This window comes from Muscardinus avellanarius (genome assembly GCF_963383645.1).
Source record: "Muscardinus avellanarius genome assembly, chromosome: 22".
NCBI classification, from domain to species: Eukaryota; Metazoa; Chordata; class Mammalia; order Rodentia; family Gliridae; genus Muscardinus; species Muscardinus avellanarius.
In genome coordinates, this window is record NC_137808.1 from 14,294,120 (window position 1) to 14,316,759 (window position 22,640).

A 22,640-nucleotide genomic window follows, 5' to 3' on the forward strand; every position below is an offset into this window, starting at 1 on the left:
ACACCCCCTGCCCTATGTTTTTATTCTTTATTTTGAAACAGGGTCTCACTGCGTTGCGGAGGGCCTCACTAAGTAGCCGAGGCTGGCCGCAATCCTCCAGGTCTCAGCCTCCCGAGTGCTGGGATTACCAGCATGCGCTAACATGTCCGGCATTTGTTTGTTTTTAATTTTGTGTGTGTGTGGGTCTGGGCATGGAACCCAGGGGCATTCTACCTCCAAGCTACACCCCCTGCCCTATTTTTTATTCTTTATTTGAAACAGGGTCTCACTGAGTTGCGGAGGGCCTCGCTAAGTAGCTGAGGCTGGCCGCGAACCGCGATCGTCCGGTCTCAGCCTCCCGAAGGCTGGGATGACAAGCGTGCGCCACCTCCCCCGGCGTTTGTTTGTTATTTTTATTTTTAATGTGCTTTCTGGTCTGGAGTAGTTATTGGGTCTCGTCTCTTGCCCAGGGCCTGGCATGTGATTGTGTGACTGGTCCAGCAACGGGGCGTGAGGCGTAAGCATCTTCTACTCTCTTCCTGAGGAGGGATTTTCAGTCTTTGGGGAATGTTTTTATTTTTTTATCTTTTTCCGCCTTGTTTTCAAGTTTTGTCCCTTTAAGCTTGTGTGTGTGTGCATGTGTGTGTGCGCGTGTGTGTGTGTGCGTGTGTGTGTGTGTGTGTCTGATCACTGATGTCCCAAGCCCTCTGGGCCCACTCTGTACAAATGGGGTCAGTGGCCAGTGTTGCTGAGTGAAACCCTTTTCTGATTTGTCAATTCTATCTCCATAAAGAGATCATAAAAGTAACCGCGGGGTGTCCTACCAAGATCAACCCAGAGCCCGGGGCAGTGACTAGGCACATGTGAGCCCAGAGTCAGCGTGTCTGGTCGTCTCCCGGTTCCTGCCGGGGCATCCAGCTGTCCTTAGTGGAGTTCTATTACAATACTAATAATAGTAGTTACTAATAGGCTTCTATTAAAATAAAAAGCCCATCACTAAGCCACACGTGAGGAGGAGGGAGGCCAGAGGGACCAGGGTGGGAATTGGTGAAGGGTAAATGGTTGATGCGAGCATGTCTGTCTCCACCATCTTGTACACCATTAAGCTGCATGGCACACAACAAAAAGTTTTAAAAATTAATAACTAACTGATAAAATAATAATATAATGATATAGTTTTGTGTGTGTGTGGTAATGATATAATAATATAGTTTTGTGTGTGTGTGTGAGGTGCTGAGGGTGGAATCTAAGGGGCTTTTTCTACCTCTGGGCTATACCCCCAGACCTATTTTTATACTTTATTTGGGAACAGGGTCTCACTAAGTTGCTGAGAGCCTCACTATAAGTAGCTGAGGCTGGCTTCCAACCTGTGCGAGCCTCCTGTCTCAGCCTCCCAAGCATGAGGATTACAAGCGTGTGCCACCACGCCCAGTTATATAATAAAATAGTTTTGATAATTATTATTATACTGGGGATTGGACCCAGGGGCATTCCACACTTTGAGTTACACCCCCAGCCTGATTCTTGTTTTTTTTTTTTTTTTTTTTTGGTGGTACTGGGGTTCGCTACACTCCCAGCCTCAGCTACTTAGTGATGCCCTCTGCAACTCATCTGTTTCAAATAAAAATTTTAAAAAATTGGGCTTGGGGTGGAGCTCGGAGGTAGCATGTCCCTGAGTTCAATCCCAAGAACCACACACACACACACACACACACACACACACACACACACACACGTGAATTCCAATTTGCCTGTCTTCCTTAAGAAACAACAGAGTGGGTATTCAGATAGCATAGAGGGAAATCTAACCATAATAACCTAGAAATCAAGATTAATTGGCCCCTCTGCCCCCAAACGCTACCAAAATGAGTCAGAACCCATTGTGGTGAGATATGGGCAATGGAGATCACGGTTCATACAAAAGAGGGAGATAAGTTATCTAAGAATGGTTAAGAGAAAAAGTATTAAGGTTGAAATATGTGGATATTAAAAGGGGTGTTTAGCCGGGCGTGGTGGCGCACGCTTGTCATCCCCGCGCTTGGGAGGCAGAGACAGGAGGATCGCGCAGGTTCAAAGCCAGCCTTGCGCGCTGGCTTAGGAGACCCTGTTTCCAAATAAAAATGTTAAAATAGGTCTGGGAGTGTAGCCCAGAGGTAGAAGGGCTTCCAGGAACCCCAGTACCACCAAAAAAAGGGGGGGGGGGTGTTTAGCCACGTGGGGGTGGCATGCTCATAATTTCAGTACTTGGGAGGCCGAGGCAGGAAGGTCTCAGGTTCGAGGCCCACCTCGGTAACTTAGTGAGGCCCACCACAACTTAGTGACACCCTCTTTCAAAATAAAAAATAGAAGGGGTGTAGCTCAGAGATAGAATGCCCCTGGGTGCAAGCCGCAGACACTCCTAAAAAAAGAGGGAGCGTAGTTATGAAGAAGTGTTAGGAAGAGGGTTTTGTTTTTGTTTATGTTTGGGTTGGGTACTGGGGATGGAACCCAGGGGCACTGTGCCTCTGAGCTGTACCTCCATCTCTGTTTTTATTTCTTTTGAAATAGGGTCACTAAGTATCAGAGGGACTTAAGTTCTTGAGGCTGGCCTCAAACCTGTGATTTTCTTATTTCAGCCTCCCTAGAACTGAGGTCACAGGCGTACTAACAAGGCACTGACAAAATTTGTTAAGTAAAGTTAATAATTTTGTTTATGATCACACAATAAGACTGATAGGAGAAAAGAGATGATCTCTAAGTGGTAGGTGTATTAGTTAGCCATTGCTACAAGATAAAGCCTCAGAAGGTTGTAAGTAGTCAATTATAAAGGGGTATTTTATGTGTTGGCAAATTATAAGAGATACTTATTTTGGTGGTAAATTATAAGAGGTTATTTATTTTGGTGATTAATTATAACAGGTTATTTATTTTGGTGGTAAATCATGAGGTTATTTATTTTGGTGGTAAATTATAATAAGATGTTATTTTGGTAATACATTATGAGGTTGTTTATTTTGTGACAAATTGTAAGAGGTTATTTTAATGGTAAATTATAAGAGATATCTCTTTTTGTGTGAAATTATGAGAGGTATTTGTCTCAGTTGTAGGTTATAAGGGGTATGTATTTGAGTGGTAAATTATAAGAGGTATTTATTGTGATAAATGTAAGAGGTTATTTCGGTGGTAAATTATGAGATATTTATTTCGGTGGTAAATTATAAGAGGTATTTATTTGGTGACAAATGGATGAGGTTATTTATTTCAGTGGTAAATTATAAGAGGTATTTATTTCTGTGATAAAATATAAGAGGTATTTTGGGGGGTGGTAGATCATAAAAGATTTTTTTTTTTTGTCATGGGGGTGTTTAGTTTTGACTGGGGTCCGGCCCGCCTCTGGCTGGACCGCGGATCACAGCGTGGGCTCGGGTTTATGCCAAGTACTTGCCAATATTCGGGATCAGCTGCTCCCCAGAGTACATTCTTTCCATGGCGGTAGGAGACGTGTCAGAGGAGGAGGCCCACAGTTGCTGCACCTGGAAGGCCGGCCAGGCCCCCTCGCTGACCGGGAGGCTGTGAGTGGACCTGGCCACTAGAGGGCAGCCAAGGACCGGACCGATGGGCCCTTCTGCCGCAGTGGGAGCAATGTTTGTTTTACTTGTGTCTATGTAACCAAATGCTTTTATTCTTTTTAAAATAAAAATGTATGGGGGTACTGGGGTAGAACCCAGGGGCATTGTACTCCTGAGCTACACCCCCAGCCCTATTTTTTGTTATTTTGAAACAGGGTCTCATTGAGTTGCAAAGGGCCTCACTAAGTAGCAGAGGCTGGCCTCGAACCATGATCCTTGTGTTTCAGCCTCCCAAGTACTGGGATTATAAGCCTGCACCACCACGCCTGGCATGTGAACTTTTTTTTTTTATCCCATACAGAGGTAGGAATACCAAGTTGTTATTTGTGTTACAGATTAGCTTTATACTCCAATAATGTATTTTTTTCTTCATCGGTTTTAATAGTTTCTTTATTTCTTATGATTTTGGGGTGAATCTTTATATCACACGAAAAGACAATTTTTTCTTTCTTCCTCCTTGTTAAACGTTTTACACTTCTTTTTCCTTGCTTTGTGTTAATGATGGTGAATTCTAGTCACGTGTTGAATGTTTGTGAGAATGGGCATCTTTGCCTTGTTTCTGATTTTAGGGGCAAAGTGATTGCAATTTTTCTATTAAGTCCAAGTCAGAGAGTAGCTGTTAGTTTTTCACAGGTGGTCTTTGGCATGATATTGAGGAAGTCTCTTGTCATGTTAATTTTCTGACAGTGTTAAAAGTTATGAGTGATTATTTTTAGTGCTGTTTGTGCTTTGATTGACACGAGTCTATGGTTTTTTTGTTTTTCTGTTAATATGGTGAATTAAATTGATGTGTGTGTGTGTGTTTGTGTGTGTGTGTGTGAGAGAGAGACAGACAGTAGTTTGGACTAAAGCATGTTTTATCTTTGAGCTCTACCCAAGCCCTGCTTTATTTTGCTCACCTCTTTGCAATCCTCTTGTCTCAGCTGCCCAAGTGCTGTGATTACAGGTGTGTATCAGTATGCTTGGCTGTTTTTTTTAAAGATTTAATCCCCCTCCTTTTCATTTGGAAACCACCCAAATTGATAGTGATGAGTTGTTTCTATATATTGTTGGATTGAACTTGTTGATATTTTGTTACCTTCTAGGCTGATAGGGAACGTCAGTCTGTCACTTACTTTGGGCAATACCTAGTTACTATTAAGAGGGTTGTGTTCGTCTCACCATGAAAGGAAAAGCGTTTTTTTCTAGTATCTGAACAAAGTGTGCATGAAATTAGTGTTTTTGTTCTGCACCTTTTTGATAAATTTGGGTAAAAATGAAGCCATCTGGGCCTGAAACTATTTTTGTGTGAAGGAAATTCAATTTTCTTAAAGTAATAAAGGGTCATTCGGATTTAAGAAGTGTATCTTTTTATAATTTTTTTCTATTTCTTCCACATCGTCAAGTCGTGCAAATTATCTAGAGTGAAAGTAGAGACAGCAGATAAAAATGAAAGGGGGATTGGGGCTTTCCTTGTTCTTTTAAAGAATTTAAGTTAGTGCTGTTTGGTAATGTCTTGTGCTTCTAAAAATACAATATTCCTAACTCCATAAAGAAAGAGTTGCTCATGGGAAACTACAGATATGGCACGTGCATTTTTAAAGGCAAATTTTAAGGAGAGTATTTTTAAGTTATATTTAAAAGACTGCACACTTTCTCATTTTAAGGTTTTTTTTTTTTTTTTTTTTTTTTTTTTTGGTGGTACTGGGGTTCCTGGAAGCCCTTCTACCTCCGGGCTACACTCCCAGACCTATTTTTTACATTTTCATTTTGGAAACAGGATCTCCTAAGCCAGGGCGCACGGCTGGCTTCGAACCTGCGCGATCCTCCTGTCTCTGCCTCCCAAGCGCGGGGGTGACAAGCGTGCGCCACCACGCCCGGCCTCATTTTAAGGTTTTACCGGTTATAGTTCTTCTGTCCTGGCAAAAAGTAAAATAAATGAAGGATGGGTCCAATCCGAGTTCACTTTGAAGCGGTGAAGCTTCCTGATCAGTGCAACCAGTGGGTACTCACAGCAGGCGGGAAATGATTTCTAGGGCCTGGGGAGTTTAGGCCGAGGTTGTGAGTGTTTTTGAAGCTGTGCTTCTCACTTGGAGTCCTATTCTTTTTTTTTTTTTTAATAGTTTGCTTTCATTTGTTTGGGTTACTACTGGGATTTGAATCCAGGGGCTTTTTCTACCTGTGAGCCACACACCCCCATCCCGCGCTCCTATTTTATTTTATTTTATTTTTTGTTTCACCAAGTTGCTGAGAGTCTAACTAGGTTGCTGAGGCGCTGCCTCCCCCTCCCCTGCTCCTATTTTATTTTATTTTATTTTATTTTATTTTTTGTTTCACCGAGTTGCTGAGAGTCTAACTAGGTTGCTGAGGCTGGCCTCCCCCTCCCCTGCTCCTATTTTATTTTATTTTATTTTATTTTATTTTTTGTCTCACCGAGTCGCTGAGGGCCTCACTGGGTTGCCGAGGCTGGCCTCCCCCTCCCCTGCTCCTATTTTATTTTATTTTATTTTATCTTATTTTATTTTATTTTATTTTTGTCTCACCGAGTCGCTGAGGGCCTCACTGGGTTGCCGAGGCTGGCCTCCCCCTCCCCTGCTCCTATTTTATTTATTTTATTTTATTTTATTTTATTTTTGTCTCACCGAGTCGCTGAGGGCCTCACTGGGTTGCCGAGGCTGGCCTCCCCCTCCCCTGCTCCTATTTTATTTTATTTTATTTTATTTTTGTCTCACCGAGTCGCTGAGGGCCTCACTGGGTTGCCGAGGCTGGCCTCCCCCTCCCCTGCTCCTATTTTATTTTATTTTATTTTATTTTTGTCTCACCGAGTCGCTGAGGGCCTCACTGGGTTGCCGAGGCTGGCCTCCCCCTCCCCTGCTCCTATTTTATTTTATTTTATTTTATTTTATTTTTTGTCTCACCGAGTCGCTGAGGGCCTCACTGGGTTGCCGAGGCTGGCCTCCCCCTCCCCTGCTCCTATTTTATTTTATTTTATTTTATTTTATTTTATTTTATTTTTGTCTCACCGAGTCGCTGAGGGCCTCACTGGGTTGCCGAGGCTGGCCTCCCCCTCCCCTGCTCCTATTTTATTTTATTTTATTTTATTTTATTTTATTTTATTTTTGTCTCACCGAGTCGCTGAGGGCCTCACTGGGTTGCCGAGGCTGGCCTCCCCCTCCCCTGCTCCTATTTTATTTTATTTTATTTTATTTTATTTTATTTTTGTCTCACCGAGTCGCTGAGGGCCTCACTGGGTTGCCGAGGCTGGCCTCCCCCTCCCCTGCTCCTATTTTATTTTATTTTATTTTATTTTTTGTCTCACCGAGTCGCTGAGGGCCTCACTGGGTTGCCGAGGCTGGCCTCCCCCTCCCCTGCTCCTATTTTATTTTATTTTATTTTATTTTATTTTATTTTATTTTTGTCTCACCGAGTCGCTGAGGGCCTCACTGGGTTGCCGAGGCTGGCCTCCCCCTCCCCTGCTCCTATTTTATTTTATTTTATTTTATTTTATTTTATTTTATTTTATTTTTGTCTCACCGAGTCGCTGAGGGCCTCACTGGGTTGCCGAGGCTGGCCTCCCCCTCCCCTGCTCCTATTTTATTTTATTTTATTTTATTTTTTGTCTCACCGAGTCGCTGAGGGCCTCACTGGGTTGCCGAGGCTGGCCTCCCCCTCCCCTGCTCCTATTTTATTTTATTTTATTTTATTTTATTTTATTTTATTTTATTTTATTTTTGTCTCACCGAGTCGCTGAGGGCCTCACTGGGTTGCCGAGGCTGGCCTCCCCCTCCCCTGCTCCTATTTTATTTTATTTTATTTTATTTTATTTTATTTTATTTTTGTCTCACCGAGTCGCTGAGGGCCTCACTGGGTTGCCGAGGCTGGCCTCCCCCTCCCCTGCTCCTATTTTATTTTATTTTATTTTATTTTATTTTATTTTATTTTATTTTTGTCTCACCGAGTCGCCGAGGGCCTCACTGGGTTGCCGAGGCTGGCCTCCCCCTCCCCTGCTCCTATTTTATTTTATTTTATTTTATTTTATTTTATTTTATTTTATTTTTGTCTCACCGAGTCGCTGAGGGCCTCACTGGGTTGCCGAGGCTGGCCTCCCCAGTCCCGGGGTTCCCGGCGCGCACCCCGGCGCCTGGTTCCTTCTGGCGCTCGGGCAGCATCTGGGAGCCGCAGCTGCGCCGTCAGCATCCTTAGGAACAGCCTCCGACAGGCCACGCCCACTTCCGGCCTCGGCTCCCATTGGCCGCTGGCCGTCGCGCGCCCTCAACGTCATCACGCGCGCGCCGTCCACCCCGGAAGTGCTCTGAGCGGCGAGGCCGAGGCCGGCAGGGGCCACAGGCGCCCGCGGCGGGGACCGAAGCGCGCACCGTCCAGATGCCGGACGACATTAAGTAGGACGCGGGCCGGGTCCTGAGCAGAGGCGGGAGCGAGGAGCGGCGGGAAGTGTAGTCTGTGCCGAGGGCAAGGGCCCAGCCTGGAGGTCGCGGCCCTGTCCCTGTCCGGCCAGCCATGGCGCGCGTTCAGCACCAGGGGACGGCGGGGTGGGGGGAGAGAACGAGGAAAGGGCAGGCCGCAGGGCCAGGTCCCGGGGAAAGGCCAGGTTTTATTTATTATTATTATATATATAATTTTTTTTTTTTGGTGGTACTGGGGTTCCTGGAAGCCCTTCCACCTCCGGGCTACACTCCCAGACCTATTTTATATATTTTTAAAATTTAGAAACAGGGTCTCCTAAGCCAGCGCGCGGCTGGCTTCGAACCTGCGCGATCCTCCTGCCTCCGCCTCCCAAGCGCGGGGATTACAGGCGTGCGCCACCACGCCCGGCGAAAGGCCAGGTTTTAGCTCCGAGGAAATAGCTTGAGTCATAAACGTCGGGCTCGGGTCGGCAGGGAAGGAGGATGTTTCCTCTCGGGCCGGCCCACGTGGTCTTGGAGGGCAGCTGTTCCCCCGGGCTCTGGGTTATTCGCAACTCCGCGGTCCTTGGGTGCTAACCGAGTCCGGTTTGCCATCAGGCACGGATCGGAGCCGTGGAAGGCGAGCAGAGCCCTGTGCTTTAGGACCCTAGCAGTGGGTAGCTGCCCGTGTTACCTTTTAGCGGTTTTCGTCTGGATAGGCAATGCATTTCTCGCAGTCAGTCAGTGGTATTTTTCCCTGTTGTTTTGAATCTTCATCGGTGTGCATCCGTGTCTGCCTTGTAGCTGAGCGGCTGGTGACTCCAGATGCTGCGGCACCTGTATCCTCGGCACGGGTCCGTGTTGAGCTGGAGCCGGCTGTGCATCTTGAAGCGGCGTCTATTTACCATGAAGTTGCAGTCTGCGGAATTCCAGTCCCTTTTCACACAAGGATTGAAGAGTCTGACAGGTGAGAGACTGGGAGGCTGTGGAGATGGAAAAGCCCAGGTCGGCTGATGGTCTGTACTCAACATTTTATCTTTTGTGTTTGTGTGTTTGTGAGAGAGAGAGAGAAATTGATGGGTTCTGGGGTTCAAACCGAGGGTGTGTGTTGCTGGGGATGGAACCCAGAGGCTTTTACCTTCAGGCTATACTCCCAGACCTATTTTTTTTTATTATTATTATTTTGAAATAGAGTCTCACCAAGTTGCTGACAGCCTCACCAAGTAGCTGAGGCTTGCTTCGAACCTGCGCGATCCTCCTGTCTCAGCCTCCCGAGTACTGGGATGACAAGCATGCGCCACCACGCCCGGCGTGAGGATGACTCTGAATCTACAATCTTCTTGTGTTATTTTCCCAAGTCCTGGGATCACAGGTGCTCCACCAAAGTCTGGCTTTTAGTGACCATTTCATCACATTTGTTGTAGATTATCCCAGTCAAGGAATCCCGGACTATCGCCAAATTGTCAGAAGAGAGAAGAAATTGATTACAGTGTGAAGCCTGACTCTCTTGTGCCGTGTACCTAATATTTCACTTTCTATACACCATGGCCTTACTCGAGTAGGCATATTTTCTTAGTATGCGAAGGTTGTACGGCTAGCAATGTGAATTGTTTGTGTGTGTGTGTGTGTTTCATGAGTCATGACTGGTGAGCTTGGGTTCTACTCTTGTGCCGTCTGATGTCAGAGTGCAGTTTAGTGTGGGGATAACAAAAGAGAAAGGGGCGGAGGGCATTTTGAGTTTTCCTTAGGTGTGGTAGGTCTCACAGTGTTGCTGAAAGCCTGTGCCCGTGACCTCCATCTAAAGGTCCCCAAGCACCTTCTTCAAGAAAGAGATGCCACCCTTTGGGTGTCTTGATGCTTACCTAGACGCTTACCTTTATAGCTACTAAAACCGCTTAGCCCGTAGGGAGCAGCCATTCAGTCAACTATGGTGGGGTGAGTTTTTGATAACGTGCAAATCTTGTTAGCGTTCAGGCATGATCACACGGTTGTTTTGATCTGGCATGATCACAGAATCATGGTTGATGTTGAGGTTTGGTGAAATTGTCTGCTTCACAGAACACCAGGGTCTAGTTGTGAGCAGCGGGCCAGCTTGTCACAATTTCAGGTGTTAATAAAAAAGGGTCAGAGCAGTTGTGGGTGCCGGTAGGTTCTCTATGGTGTTCTTTGGTGACAGTGGTACGTTATAGTGAACTTTGAGTTTTTCTATATATGAGGAGAAAGGTCTGTAGTTGGAGATGTTAGTTTCAGTGTTCCTCTGTTTCTTTTTAGAATTAGATATGAACTGGCTTCAAACATTATGTTACTTCTTGTTGGATTTGTGGTAAATCTTTTTATCCTAAGTGATCAAATATGTGATAGTTTTGTACCTGAATCTACTGTCTTGGTATCTGTTCACAAATGATAGAAAAACACTTGGCATTAGCAGTGGTGTAGCCTGTAATCCCAGGACTTGGGAGCTGAGACGGGAGGATCTCATGGTTACGGTGAACGCAGTGACGTAGCGGGGCACTCTGAGGACCTTGTTGGTGAAAATCACTTGGTGAATTTTGTTTCAAAAGAAGGCTGGGATGTAGCTCAGAGGTAGAAATGACCCTGGGTTCAGTCCTCAGTACCCCCCCCCGAAAAGTATACATATAAACTATGAAAAAGAAAGCAAAACTATTTGCTTTATCCTTTGGTAATAATTTAGATTTATATTGATGACTTTGAAACATTGTGAAATTCTGAATTATTTCTGCATTGGTCAAGAAAGTTTTAAGTTTCTGCTTGCCTCAGTTCAAAATATACTTGAATGTAGAACGATTCTGTTTTCCATGTCTGGACATTATTCTTGTTTTCCTATGGAGAGGCTTAAATTAGTGACCCGTACTGTCTCTCGTAGACGGCGGACCCGGTAGTTTGTCGATTGTGAAAAGCACATTGAAATGAAAATCTTTTTCTGTCTTTACAGAATTATTTGAGAAAGAGAATCACGAGTTGAGAATAGCCGGAGGTGCGGTGAGGGACTTACTGAATGGGGTGAAGCCTCAAGACGTGGACTTTGCCACCACGGCCACCCCCGCCCAGATGAAGGGGCTGTTTGAGTCGGCAGGGATTCGCTTGATTAACAACAAGGGAGAGAAGCACGGAACCATTACTGCCAGGGTGAGCGAGAAGTCTGGCCTTTGGTTGATGGCATTGTTGTTTGTGTAACGCTGAAAATGTTTGCTATTTACCTCTTACGTCTACAGTTTGTGAGTGTGTGTGTGTGTGTGATGGGGATGGTACCGGGGATTGACCCCAGAGGCTGTGTCGCAAGCCCTCCTCGTCCCTTCACACTCGCTTCTCGAGGCCCTGAGGGGTGGGATTCGGGATGTCGCCCAAGACTAGAGCGGACACGTGCGCAGTCCAGGGGAATCCTTGACGGCTTCTCAGTACCGGAGGTGACTTTCACTTCCTAACGCCGAGCCTGCGTTCCTGCTGGGCGTGCAGCCTCTCTGGTGACCCTCGCCGTGTCTGTTTGTGGGTCTGCCTTCTCCTGTACCTCTGTTCTTCCTTTTCTACTGTGTTGGATCTTTCTTTTTTTGAGACCCCCCCCCCCATTTGCCTGTCTATATCCCCATTGTCCAAGGCTCGGCTCGTGCGTCTTTTGAAGCTAGCTAACTTCCCCACCTGGAGGTGGTTTCTCTGCCAGCACTGAGTCTTAGGAGTCATCAGCTTCCCCGGTGAGCGCTAGTAAAGGAGATTCCGGATAATTAATCTCTGATGGGTCGTTTGGTTCATGGTGTACAGTCCATAGACCGACAGTCGGCTCTTTGCAGACTGTAGCTGTTAGAATTCCAAGAGTAGCTTGCCATGACATTGGAAGGCCGCAGTGCACTGCCGTGAGGCTTCTTCTCCAGCCCGACACGCCACTGTCTTTGTAGGTTGGTATTCACCTTGTGGAATCGCCGTATTTATTTATTTATTTATTTATTCATTCATTCATTTATTTATGGTGGTCCTGGGGCTCCTGGAAGCCTTTCTACGTCTGGGCTGCACTCCCAGACCTATTTTATATTTTTATTTGGAAACAGGGTCTCTTAAGCCAGAGAGGCTGGCTTCAATCCAGCGCAATCCTCCTGTCTCTGCCTCCCAAGCGCAGGGATTACAAGTGTGCGCTACCATGCTCAGCGTAATCACTGCATTTAAAACCTGTATTTGCCATTTTGGGATCTTTCTTTGAATGTTGTGTTTCTCTTGGAAGGTACACGTTTGCCAGTTGAGTTTTAAGGGACAGATGTCATGAATGGTTAGGGTTCTAGGACTTTGTTTTCATGACTTTTTTTTAACACCGTATCTGGTGATACTAGAAGGTAATGAGGTAAATATTTCATTTCAGCTTCACGAAGAAAATTTTGAAATCACTACACTGCGGATCGACGTCACCACTGACGGAAGACACGCCGAGGTGGAATTCACAACGGACTGGCAGAAAGATGCGGAGCGCAGGGACCTCACCATCAACTCCATGTTTCTGGGTAACTCACTTGGAGAGAGGTGATCACTTCTTAACCTGTTCCGTCAGGGCACCGTCTTTCCAAAACAAGACGTGCATTTTGGAAATTCTCCCAAGAAGTTGAATTGAGTTTTAAGAAATTTGTTACCTAGTTTTATTGGTGTCATGTGGTCTAACTGATTTTTACTTTTTCCCAAACATTCTTTACTGGGCTTTGGCTTTTCTGCTTGACGGTGCATTTTGCAATAAGGCGTGATTTTTTTTTTTTTTTTTTTTTTAATGTAGTGTTTAGTCATCTCTTTCTGGCGCCGTGTGCCTTTGTTGTCTTGGAACAGTTTCAGGATTTGCAGGATTGTATGTTTTTTCGGTTACTCTTGTGGGATTGGAGCGCGAGCCGGTCTCGTCCATCTTGCTACCTTCGCTTCTGTGAGGCCTGGTCTTCGTGTCTCCGGTTTCGTAGTTACACATGATGAACACTGTTACTGGCGTTTCACTGTTATAACTCAGCCTTGCAGAGGTTTGGTAGTAGTAGTTTTTAGCAGTTTGTTTGATTTTAAATTCTTGGTTGTTCATAATGACTTTTGTCTCCTCTCTCTGAATAGGTTTTGATGGCACCTTGTTTGATTACTTTAACGGTTATGAGGATTTAAAAAACAAGAAAGTGAGATTTGTTGGGGAAGCCAGACAGAGAATACAAGAAGATTATCTTCGAATTTTGAGATATTTCAGGTAAGAATTTTTACAAGTCCTTCAGAAGAAGGAATTGCCCGGTTTTTAATATCACCGGAGCGCAGTCACAGTCTCGCACACCTACGGCGGGAGGGTTTAGGGAGGACGACGGCCCCACAGGCCCCAGCGCCACGGCACGGCCTGCCACTCACGAGAGGGAGCGCACTCGGGTCGGTATTTTGTTTTATTTTCCAAGTATGCACATAGGTGGTGTGTTCCATGGGATCTTATCCGTTAAGAAAGGTTAACGGCTTTTAAACTGTCCACTTTTATTTTATTGCGTGGTGTTTGTCTTCACGGATCTCATTGTAGCAGCTGTACTTAGGGGCCGAGCGGGGCATTAGGTGGGAATGAGTGACCGGAGTCTTTGCCCTAGTGTCGTGCGTAGCCTCAGGCGGCAGGGGACGCCCCAGGGGTCTCAAAAAATGACATTAAGGAAAATCTCATCAAGTGATGAGTCAAAAAAACAATGTAAAAAGATAGGCTGCAGTGTTTAAAGAAAACATCGCTAGGCCGGGCGTGGTGGCGCACGCTTGTAATCCCAGTACTTGGGAGGCTGAGATGGGAGGACCTGAGTTCGCGGACAGCCTCAGCTACTTAGTGAGGCCCTGTGCAACTCAGTGAGACCCTGTTTTAAAATAAAGAATAAGAAATAGGTTGGAGCATAGCTCGGAGGTAGACCATCCCTGGGTTCCAATCCCAGTACTGCCAAAAATTTTTTTATTTTTATTTTTGTGGTGCTGGGGTTCCTGGAAGCCCTTCTACCTCCAGGCTACACTCCAAGACCTATATTTCATACTTTTTAATTTGAAAACAGGGTCTCTTAAGCCAGCGTGGCTGGCTTCGAACCAGCGCGATCCTCCTGTCTCCGCCTCCCAAGCGCAGGGATTACAAGCTTGCGCCACCATGCCCGGCCAAAAAATTTTTTAAAAATAAAAGATCATTGCTAGTAGGATTTGTCAGTAGGAGTCATTTTACTTTTTAATTGATATAACAAAACAGGAATATTATGGGGCGTTGTGTGACGTTTTTATACACGGGCATATCGTATCAGGTTTGTCAGGTTGAAGGTGTCTGGTCCCCCGTTGGGTCTCATTTCTTGATGGTGAAAGTCTTTGTGTTTCCTGTGCTTTCGGGAGCGTAGTCCAGCGTGGCCGTCTCTGTCCACTCCGCAGCAGCACCCGGGCTTCCCGTTCTTACCTCATCGTGACGCAGCGCCCGGTCCTGCCCTTGGCCGTCCCTCCCGCGCCCGCAGCCACCTGTCTACCCCTCGGGGAGCACCCTGTGCCCTCACCCCTGGGAGTCCAGCTGTTGTAGATTCCACGGGGTGGGTTCCACTTGGCTTGTGTGTCTGTGCCTGCCTGCCTTCAATTATTACAATAACCTCCAGTTCTGTTTTTGGTACCCCAGATGTCAGGGTCTTATCCTTTTCCACGTTCGAGCAGCATGCCGCTGTGTAGACCCGCCACATTTTCTCTCTGTTGGTGAGCTGGCCGACTGTTTCCTTTTTGGCTCCTCTGAATAGCAGCATAGCACACGCGGGAGTGCGGGTGTGCGTGTGATGTTTTGATTTTCTCTCCTTTGGGTGTAGAGCCGCGGGTGGGATTCCGATCACGTAGATAGATCCTTCCCCAGTGTTTAGAGTAGCTGCCACAGTACGTCCCACAGTAGCTGTGTTCATTTATATTCTTTTAGAAATATTTGTGGGTAGAATATCCTATACAACGTTCCCGGCACTCTTTACCTCTTGTGCGGTTTGACAGCGTCCACACTGGAGGAGTGAGAAGTGTTTGTGGTTTTGACGTGTGTTGTCTGATGACTAATGCTGGTGAGCAGTTTTTTACACCCAGGAGCTCTTGCTTATCTTCCTTGGCGAGAGCTCTCTCTAGGTCTGTTGTTTATTTTGAGTCTTGGGTTCTGTGTTGGTAGTGAGTTTTTATAGTGTTTCTCTACATTTCGATATTATCCCATTGTCGGGTGTTTAATTGGCAATTATTGTCCCCCATTCTGTAGGTTCTCTTGTCTATATTATTTTCCTAGAAGTGACTTTGAAACCAGAGTCGTTGTACGTGTAAGCTATGCCCTTATTTTTTTAAAATAAGGTCTCGCTACGTTGCTGAGGTTGGCCTCAAACCCATGTTCATCTTTCTAAGCTAGGTGTGTAGCATCGTGTCTAGTCAGTTTTAAACTATCGCCTCCAGAGCTTTTTTGCCATACCATGAATTCAACCCAGGGGCGTCTGCTTCTGAGCTAAATCCCCAGCCCCAATTTTTATTCTTTATTCTGAAATGGTCTCACTAAGTGGCTGAGGCTGTTTGTGAACCTGAGGTCCTCCTGTCTCAGCCTCCCAGGTACTGGGATTACAAGTGTGTGTCATCATACCCAGGTGATGTCAAGTTTTATAACCTGTCCTAACTGGCAAGTTATGTCTAATAATACTCGTTTTTCAAAAGGGGAGAGTCATTTGAGTTTATATGAGGTCATACATATTTTTTGAATAAATGCTATTTCTCTAAATTAGAGTATTTGTTGTTTCTCTTTCCAAATGGAACAGAAATCAAGATTTAGCTTTTTTTAGTGTTTAGTGTGGATCGGTAGTGGGTGTTAAGGCCGTGAGCGGTGCATGGAGACATTTGGTGGTTTTCTATTGAGATTTTAGGTAATGTGTTTCATCGTCTGCAGCCATGTTGTCGTGGTTGAGGTTACCCATCCACGCTATTAATGTGCATAGAGCGGCCGGTTTCCGGGAGTCAGCACTGTTGTATTCTTGCGTCGCAGACTTTAGACGGTGGGCTGACCTCTCCGTGTCCCATGAGCACAGATTCAGGAACTGCATCTGATGCCTTTTCTGAGGCCTTCGGGTTGTAGCTCTTCTTAACCTTGACCGTTACTTAATTAGGAGGTCTTGGGTTTCTCAAGTGAAAATAAAAAGGAGGTGCAGAATTAACCTGATGACTTCTAAGGTCTTTCTAGATGTAATAAAGTCGGCATACTTTTTTTAAAAAAACTAAATAGATGGAGGGCAATGAAAAAAATGAGGTTTCTGGTTGTCTTGGTCTGTGTTCTCATTCCTACAATTCAGAACTGCCTCCCTAGCTTAGAGGAAGGAGTATTTATTTGTTCACCATGTTTAGATATTTCAGGGTCAGTCCATGTTGGGCCTGGTCTAAAGAGGAGAGAGGGCAAGTGTGAGCATCCACTGTTACGTTGTGGAGGGAGCGTGTGTGCGTGCGTGCGTGTGTGTGTGTGTGTGTGTGTGCGCGCGCGCGTGTGCTTGCATCGCTACCTTGTTTTTGTGAGGCGTAGGGGCCGTTGTAAATCCAAACCGTGACACCGGTGGTTTGTGAATATAGAGATGACGTCCTCTGACGGTTTTTGTCTGGCAGGTTTTATGGCAGAATTGTGGAGAAGCCCGGCGAGCACGACCCCGAGACTTTGGAAGCCATCGCGGAGAACGCGAAAGGCTTGGCGGGCATCTCCGGACAGTGAATATGGGTGGAATTGAAGAAGATTCTTGTCGGCAGCCACGTGACTCATTTGGTGCACCTCATCTATGACCTTGACGTGGCTCCACACATAGGTGAGAGCAAGTTGTGATCGTCAATATTTGGCAAAGAAGTATCTGGTTGCAAGTTTGATAAGGAGCCGTGTTTATAATTTATAAGGCACATGTGTATGATTCAAGTCTGTCGAGCAGAAGGACGGCAAGTTGGAGGGCGGCCTCAGCAGCTTAGCGGGACTCTGTTTCAAACTACAAGTTAAAAAGGTCGGGGAGGGGTTCAGGTTGGTGGTAGAAATCCTTGGGTTTCATCTCCAACCCCCCCAAAAAACACAATCATTTAGCTTCAGAATTTCGGGGGTGGGATTGGAACGTTTTTATAAAATATTCCAAGATAAAGCTTGGAGTTGGGCTGGGAACAGCTCACGTTTGTAAGGTGCATCAGGAGTTTCGTGAAGGTTTATCACGTGAATTCGTTTCTGATGAAAAGGAGGGTTCTCAAATAACGATACCTATGTAACGGAAAGGCTGAGTCAGCGGTTCGTGTGTGTAGACAGTTTTAGAAGAGTTATTCTTGGAAATGTTTTAATCAAAGTTGTAATTAATACAATGAGTAATGGAATTTTATGGTTTGTCACACTGTACAAAACTTGAGTCTATTTCCAACAAGTTAATGAACGTGGAAGGGTGGATTATAGGATCTTTCGCTGGTAGGTCAGGAGTTTGGCGAAAATGTCTTGTGTGAATTTGACATTAGTGCTTCCCCTTGACTTCGTGATGGAGCTCACTGAGGGGAAAAATATATTTAGGGATTTGTGCCGGTTTCTAGAGGGACCGGAGAGGACGGGTGAGAGGGGGCGAGTTGTCACGAGCTGGCGGTGCCATACAATGAAGCTGATCGGTCGAGGTTGTGAGTGTCGGGTGTTTTCGTCTACAGGTTTACCCGCTCGTGCCAGCCTGGACGAGTTCAACCAAGTGTGTAAAAACGTCGAAGGCTCTTCTCCCAAGCCCATGACTCTCTTGGCCTCGTTGTTTAAAGTCCAGGACGACGTCATGAAATTGGATTTGAGGTTGAAGATTTCTAAAGAAGAGAAAAACCTGGCCTCGTTTCTTGTTAAAAGTAGGAGAGACTTACTGAAAGCCACAGACAGTCCAGAGCCCTTGAAGCCCTATCAAGACCACATCATAGACGTAAGTATGTAGGCACGGCTTGGAACAAAGTACTCTACAGCCAGTAAGAAAGATGACTTATTTTTAGATCCAGCCTGCTGCGTAGTGGTAGTTTTAAAATAAAGAATAAGAAATAGGAGTGGGTTGTAGGTCAGAGGTCGAATGTCCCTGGGTTCCAGCCACAATTTCCAAATTAAAAATAGCAACGTTATGAATTCTTAGGTGGGTTTGAATTCTTTTTAATGGAAAATTTCATAGCGATTACTTAGCATGTAGGTTTTAGGGGCAAACCCCAAGTGGACGACGAAAGTCAGCTTTTGCTCGGCCCTCAGTCCAGGGAACCGGACGCCCCGGCTCGAGTGCGCGAGCTCCTGAAGTACCAAGGCGAGCGGGCGCTGCTGACGGAGATGGAGCGGTGGTCCGTCCCGCCCTTCCCCGTGAGCGGCCACGACGTCAGGAAAGCGGGCGTGTCCTCCGGGAAGGAGATCGGGGCTCTGCTGCGGCAGATGCGGGAGCAGTGGAACAAGAGTGGGTACCGGATGGAGAAAGACGAGCTTCTGAGTCACATAAAGAAGCCTTAGCCCACGTCGCCGGGAGCTGCCTCAAAGCGGGAAGCGGACAGGCTGGTATTCCCTCTTGATGGAATTTGAGAAAGGACAGCACAATGACGGCTTTTCAGAGAGCCTCTTGAGGATAGCTTTTATTTCCTGAAATTATATTTCAGGCACTAAAGTCTACCTCCTCATCGTCAGATCCTTCTCACTGCATCTTAGTTTTTTGGAGAAAACGTGGTTGGCCTCTTTATCTGTTCAGACCTTTTAAATATGTAGTGTGTTTTTTCACAGCATCCTGCTGGCACAGACCCCGAATAAGCAATGGTCTTGGTGTTGGCTCTTGCAGTACCCGGGTTGCTGTGTTCATTGCCTGCCAACGCTCTTCCGTTTGTACGTGATCTCCAAAATTAATTTGCATCTCAAAAGAAAGCAAGAAGGTGGTTGGTCAGTTCGCAGAACACATTGCTTATGAAACATGAAGACCCCGTGGGAACGTGTCATAGAACTGGACCTCGGGAGGTTTGTCATGCCACGGAACTGACATTTTTCAGTCATAGATTTTCTAACTGTTGCATGCCAAAGCTGGAAAAAAAGCTACTGCGTTAACCTGGGGGTTCTTTAGAAAGCTGTTGTTTTAAGAATATATTTCCTTTGGTTTGGGAAGGCAGATGTGTTTATGTGGTGCCACGTACGCCGATAGTGATAGTATTTTTATCCATTTCTCCTGCTGTTTTAAAGGATATAGTTTATATTGTGGGTTTCCTGTTAGATCTTTCTAGTAGGCAAGTGGATAATTGGCAAAAAGTACATTTTTGAGGCGTTGTACGCCACCATTGGTTTATTTTTCTATTTAGCCAGATATTTGTCCTTTACGGGCCTATGGTGTATGTTGGATCTTCATAAGATCTACTTTGCACAGCGGCAGACGTATACTCTGTTTTTGACACCCGTACACATATGTCCTTTCTGATGTGTGCATGTTTCCTCTGACATGGGAACGCATTGGCTGGTATGTCATTTGTGACGTGCACCATTTTCTCTATGTTAAAGAACCGAAAGGCCGATCGCGGATTTTCATCGCGAGGACGGGGCGCCGAAGCAGAATGGCCGGCATGCGGGAGCTGGTGGAAAGACTGGAACGTGTCATCCGGCTGGAGCTGCTGTCTGCAGGCTCACACAGGCCTCCCGGGAGCTGTGGCGACGTTAACGGCATCAATGGACGTGTGGCGCCCTCGGGGGAGACCTTCCATAAGCTGATGAACGGCACGGTGGCCGAGTTTCTAAAGAACAGCAGGATCCTGGCCTGTGACGTTGAGACTCACGCAGAAATGGAGCATGGCGCTTTCCAGGCCCAGTGGGCTTTCCTTCTGATGGCTTCTCAGTACCGACAACCTCAAGAGAACGAGGTGGCGGCGCTTCTGAAACCCGTATCGGAGAAGATTCAGGAAATCCAGAATTTCTGAGAGAGAAACCATGTTTAACCATCTGTCGGCTGTCAGCGAAAGCATCCCTGCTTTGGGGTGGATAGCTGTGTCTCCCAAACCCGGTCCTCATGTCAGAGAGATGAACGATGCGGCCACCTTTTACACTAACAGGGTCTTGAAGGACTATAAACACAGCGACTTGCGGCACGTGGACCGGGTGAAGTCCTATCTAAACATCTGGAGTGAGCTTCAGGCATCTATCAAGGAACACCACACCACAGGCCTGGCTTGGAGCAAGACGGGTTCGGTGGCGTCCACAGCATCAGCGTTTTCTGTCCTCTCCTCTGGGCCTGGCCTCTCGCCACCACCTCCTCCAGGACCACCTCCATCTTTGGAGAATGAAGGCAGGAAAGAGGGATCGTCTCCTTCACGCTCAGCTTTGTTTGCTCAGCTTAACCAGGGAGAAGCAATCACAGAAGGGCTCCGGCATGTCACAGAGGACCAGAAGTCATACAAGAACCCCAGCCTGTGGGCTCAGGGACAAACCCAATCTCCAACCAGAACCCACACTCCCAGCCCCACGTCCCCCAAATCTCATTCTCAGAAACAAGCTCCTGTGTTGGAGTTGGAAGGAAAGAAGTGGAGAGTGGAGTATTAAGAGGACAGGAATGACCTTGTAATTTCAGAGACTGAACTGAAACAAGTGGCTTACATTTTCAAGTGTGACGAGTCTACTCTTCAGATAAAAGGGAAAAGAAATTCCATTACCGTCGATAACTGTAAGAAGTTTGGCCTGGTGTTGGACAATGTGGTGGGCGTTGTGGAAGTGATCAACTCCAAGGATGTTCAGCTCCAGGTAATGGGGAGAGCGCCACCAGTTTCCATGAATAAGACAGAAGGTTGCCACTTGAACCTCAGCGAGGAAGCCTTAGACTGTGAGATTGTGAGCGCCAAGTCCTCGGAAGTGAACATACTCATTCCGCAGGACGGTGATTACAGAGAATTGCCGGTTCCTGAACAGTTTAAGACAGTGTGGGATGGATCCAAGTTGATGACTGACCCTGCAGAAATTATGGCCTAATGGTTGGAGAGACGGACCCTCTCCCCACGTCTCCCCCATCAAACAAACAAAAACAAGCAGCGTCAAAGAGCTCATCCTTGCAGTAGGCTCTACTGCTTTAGTGTAAGCCTCCGACAATTCCGTGCTGTGGAAGCAGCGTCATGTCAGGCACGCCTTCGTGGGCATCTTGAAACATTTAGCATTTCTTCATGACTCGCCTTTGTGTGTGATTTTTTAGTTGCACAGGATAACGTGTGAGCACTGCAGATTTCAAGGAAAAAGAGAAAAGATCCCGTTCCCCTCGTGTCCTTAGCACAGTGACTGATAGATTAAAAATGCTCCATGGTTCACTCTGACGCTTAGGCCTAAATGCTAGTCGAGAATAAAATCTTTGAGAATCTGTGTACATTTTTACTTTTCACACAATTTGAATATGATGTCGCAGTAGTGTGCCCTGAAGAAATGTACGATTTTCTAATTTTACTACATGTTCACCTTTCCGCGTGGATACATTGTCAGCATGAAGTAGGCATTGCAATGTACATTTTAAAAACTTAAGATTCTGTATGAGGACCAAGTACAGATTCTTGGTCCTTGGAAGACCAATGTCCTTTACAGCTGCTAAAATCCAAATTCCAGTTATTCATGTTATAGTTTTCCTCTCTGTCACTTGAAAACTTACCTTTCTGAATATTCTTATGCCAAAAGACATAAGAAGAAGCAATATTTTTGCTATTTAATATCTCAGAGTTTTCCCCTAAGAATAGCTGTTTTTGTTTTCCAATTTTGAACCTGTTAAATATCAGATGCCTTGCAAATGAAGTCTCTCGTGCATGATTATAGACAGACGTCTTCTTTTTCACTTGCCAGAGACATAGCCAGTTTCACAAATAAACACAAAAAAAGCCATAGATGCATTTCTTCTTCTAAAACCTAGAGAACTGTTGGTTGGTTTGGCTTGCTGCCCCTATTTTGTAGGCTTGATAGTACATGCTTTTTTCCAAATTAATAACTATGATACTCCTCTGTATCTTTTCAGTACATAGTGCTGAAAAACTTCTGCCATGTCTTCTTGGATCACATGTAATAGAGTGGGGTCTAATGCTTGCAGAACCTGTACAAGCATATATATTGTGCCTGTGACAGCCTCTGTAATATGTCGTTTTCATTTTTAAAATATCTTCTGTATCCATATAGTATTCAAATTACTGATGCTCATGCATCAAGGTTTTGCTATAAACGTTTCGTCCGTACAAATAATGCTGTGGCTTTAGTAAATATCTCTTTGGAACCATAAACTTATTCTGAAAGAAAGTAAAATTTTAATTGTCTAAATAAAAAAAAAAAGAACCGAAAAAAGATGGGTTTCAGGATTTCTGAACATTGTCCCGGGTCCTACGTGCCTAGGTGTCACATGCAACAGAATCAAATAAAGACGTGCCGATCTGATGCGCGTGTCGTTTTCTGCAGGGTTTCTGATGTGTGCGATTTTGGATGCGTAAGAGAATGAAAAGGGGTGGGCCGTTTTTGACATGTGCTGTTTCTAATGGAAAGAACGAGAAGACGTGGTGGGTCCGATGTGCTTTCTGTTGATGTGTGTCATTTGTGTGATGCCGTCTGTCACGTGAGGGGGTCAAAGGAGTCCGTGACTCGTCTCTGATGGGCGTCATCGGTGATTTGTGGAAGAATCACAAGGCGTGTTAGCCGGGCGAGGAGGCGCACGCTTGTAATCCCAGTACTTGGGAGGCTGAGACA

General features: G+C 45.8%; 2 protein-coding genes across 2 annotated transcripts; both read left to right on the forward strand.

Moving 5' to 3' along the window:
• Window positions 1-8,794: 8,794 nt before the first annotated feature.
• On the forward strand, window positions 8,795-18,428 carry LOC308278350 (CCA tRNA nucleotidyltransferase 1, mitochondrial-like; the record flags this gene model as incomplete). The annotated part of the gene is given in 8 exon segments (XM_080718082.1): window positions 8,795-8,936; window positions 10,923-11,116; window positions 12,333-12,471; window positions 13,052-13,178; window positions 16,565-16,664; window positions 16,668-16,758; window positions 17,615-17,868; window positions 18,180-18,428. Coding segments are annotated over 8 exon segments (1,296 nt in total).
• A 1,076-nt stretch (window positions 18,429-19,504) lies between these two features.
• On the forward strand, window positions 19,505-20,906 carry LOC308278358 (adenylyl cyclase-associated protein 2-like; the record flags this gene model as incomplete). Its single annotated transcript, XM_080718093.1, is given in 3 exon segments — window positions 19,505-19,860; window positions 19,862-20,480; window positions 20,484-20,906. Coding segments are annotated over 3 exon segments (1,398 nt in total).
• Between the last annotated feature and the right edge of the window lie 1,734 nt (window positions 20,907-22,640).